At 56.1% G+C, this 2,000-nt stretch overlaps 1 protein-coding gene across 1 annotated transcript; it reads right to left on the reverse strand.

The window, feature by feature from the left end:
* Window positions 1-479: 479 nt before the first annotated feature.
* On the reverse strand, window positions 480-1,612 carry LOC129717873 (uncharacterized). The gene has a single exon (XM_055668112.1). The coding sequence runs from the start codon at window positions 1,575-1,577 to the stop codon at window positions 480-482; it is 1,098 nt and encodes a 365-aa protein (XP_055524087.1). The 5' UTR covers window positions 1,578-1,612.
* Between the last annotated feature and the right edge of the window lie 388 nt (window positions 1,613-2,000).

Here is a 2,000-nt window from a genome sequence, read left to right on the forward strand (position 1 = left end):
GCTGAATGTACACTTGGTTCCAACGTTGGCCAGATCTAGGTTGAGCTTTGCCAAAGCTTCCAACAAGATCTGACCCCTCCGGTTCGTGCGGCGGCTTCCCCACTCAACAGCCCAAGCGTTGAAGTCGCCCGCCACTACTAAGGGTGTTAGTCCCGTCAGCTCCATAGATAACAAATCGACCATCTGGGTGAACCTTTCGATAGACCAACGCGGCGGAGCATAACAACTGCAGTAGAACACTCCGTCCACCTTGGCAACCGCGTATCCTTCATTTGAGGTTGACACAACCTCCTGAACCGGGAACTTGCTGGTCGTGCATATGGCCGCCGTACTGGACTTATCTGCAACCCAATTACCGTTTCCGGGAGGAATGCAGTAGGGGTCCGATACGATTGCGATGTCCGACCGCGACTCAGACGCTGCTTGGTATAGCAGCTGCTGTGCCGCATAGCAATGGTTCAGGTTCAATTGTGTCACCCTCACGCCCGTGGTTTCGTGGCCGCCTTACCGGCTGGGCACCGTGGGCCTCCCATAAAGTGCTTGGCGTCCCGTTTTCCAGTACATACCAAGCACTTGGGAGGCTCCCCGCAGTCTTTAGCTTTATGGCCAGCACCACCACAACGCCTACATAACTGGCTCCTATCGGGCCCCTTGCAGGTCCAGGACTTGTGTCCTCCCTCGAAACACCTGAAGCAAACGTCCGGCTGCTGGAGTATGCTCAGGGGACATACTGACCAGCCAACCTTAAGTTTGGCTGTCTTCAGGGCCAGAGTTGCATCGGCCGATGCAAGCCGGAAAGTGGCCACCTGGGTCCCCGCTGGACCCTTTCGGAGGCGAATTACCTCAGTGGCTATTTCCACTTCGCACTTCTCCTTGAGGGCCTGTGCAATATCGCACCTCTCGGTGATTTCATCCAGGTTTTTGAGCTGGAGAGTCACCTCTGAGGTGAGTGCCCGAATTTGCACATCTTTCCCGAGGACCTGCTCGGCTACCGTCTTGTAGGCAGCGCCCTTGTTTTTAGCATCCTTACGGAGCTCAAGGATCATCTCGCCGGTGCGAGAACGACGTATGGTCCGCACATCCGCTCCCAGATCCTTGAGCTGGGTTTCGCCTCTCATTTTCTTCAAGACTTCGGAGTACTTGGACCCCTCCGTCTTGAGTATGAGGGCGTCGCCCCTGCTTCGCGCCTTCTTTCCCATTTTTGGACGATCTGTCGCCTTCTCGTCGTTGCGCTTGCTGTCTTTTTGGCGCTTCCTTCCTCCCACTGTAACCCAAGGGTTTCCCGTAGCTGCCACTTCGGCAGACTTTTCGGCGGACTTGGAGGCCGTTGGTGTGCTATCTCGCGGGCTTAGCACAACCAACCGTTTCTTGCTGTTCTCGGGGGCTTCCCCCGGAGACTGCCTTGCTCTTTTTGCGGCTGACCCGGAGGCGCAAACCGCTGCAAACATGCAGGTGTCCGTTTGGACCGACTTCGTCGCCCTTCCGGTCACCTCCGTTGCATTCTTCTCTGCAGCCACCGCTCTTGCCTTGAGCTCGGCGTGCTCCTTCTTCGCAGCATCGACGGAGGACCGAAGCATGTAGAGAGCCTGCTTCAGGTACTTCGTCGTGTTGGTGCGACTTTTCGCAAACTCGATTATGGCATCGAGCTGCTCCGACAGCGCTACTACCTTCGGTAGCGTGTCTCGCTGTCTTCCGACCGCCTTTATCAACAGTGGACCAGCCACTGCGATGTCTTGCGTCGATCCGGTAGGCGTACTGCCTTTGCCGTCTTCGCAGGCGTCCTTTACTGCATCCATCTCCGCCTTTCTCGGCGGAGACCTCTGGATGCCTCCTCGTGCAAACGGGTTTTTCAACCCATCTGCGCCCATTTGCTGATTATTTTCAGTTGAATCCATTTTTGTTTAGTGGGTCCCCCTTCCAGCCGCTATCCTTATCCATACTGGAGTGGTCGCCTATCTGGTCCCATGGTAGTCTATGCCGAAGCAGTGAGGCCATGGCTA

The sequence above is a fragment of the Wyeomyia smithii genome, chromosome 1 (genome assembly GCF_029784165.1).
Source record: "Wyeomyia smithii strain HCP4-BCI-WySm-NY-G18 chromosome 1, ASM2978416v1, whole genome shotgun sequence".
In the NCBI taxonomy this organism is placed as follows: domain Eukaryota; kingdom Metazoa; phylum Arthropoda; class Insecta; order Diptera; family Culicidae; genus Wyeomyia; species Wyeomyia smithii.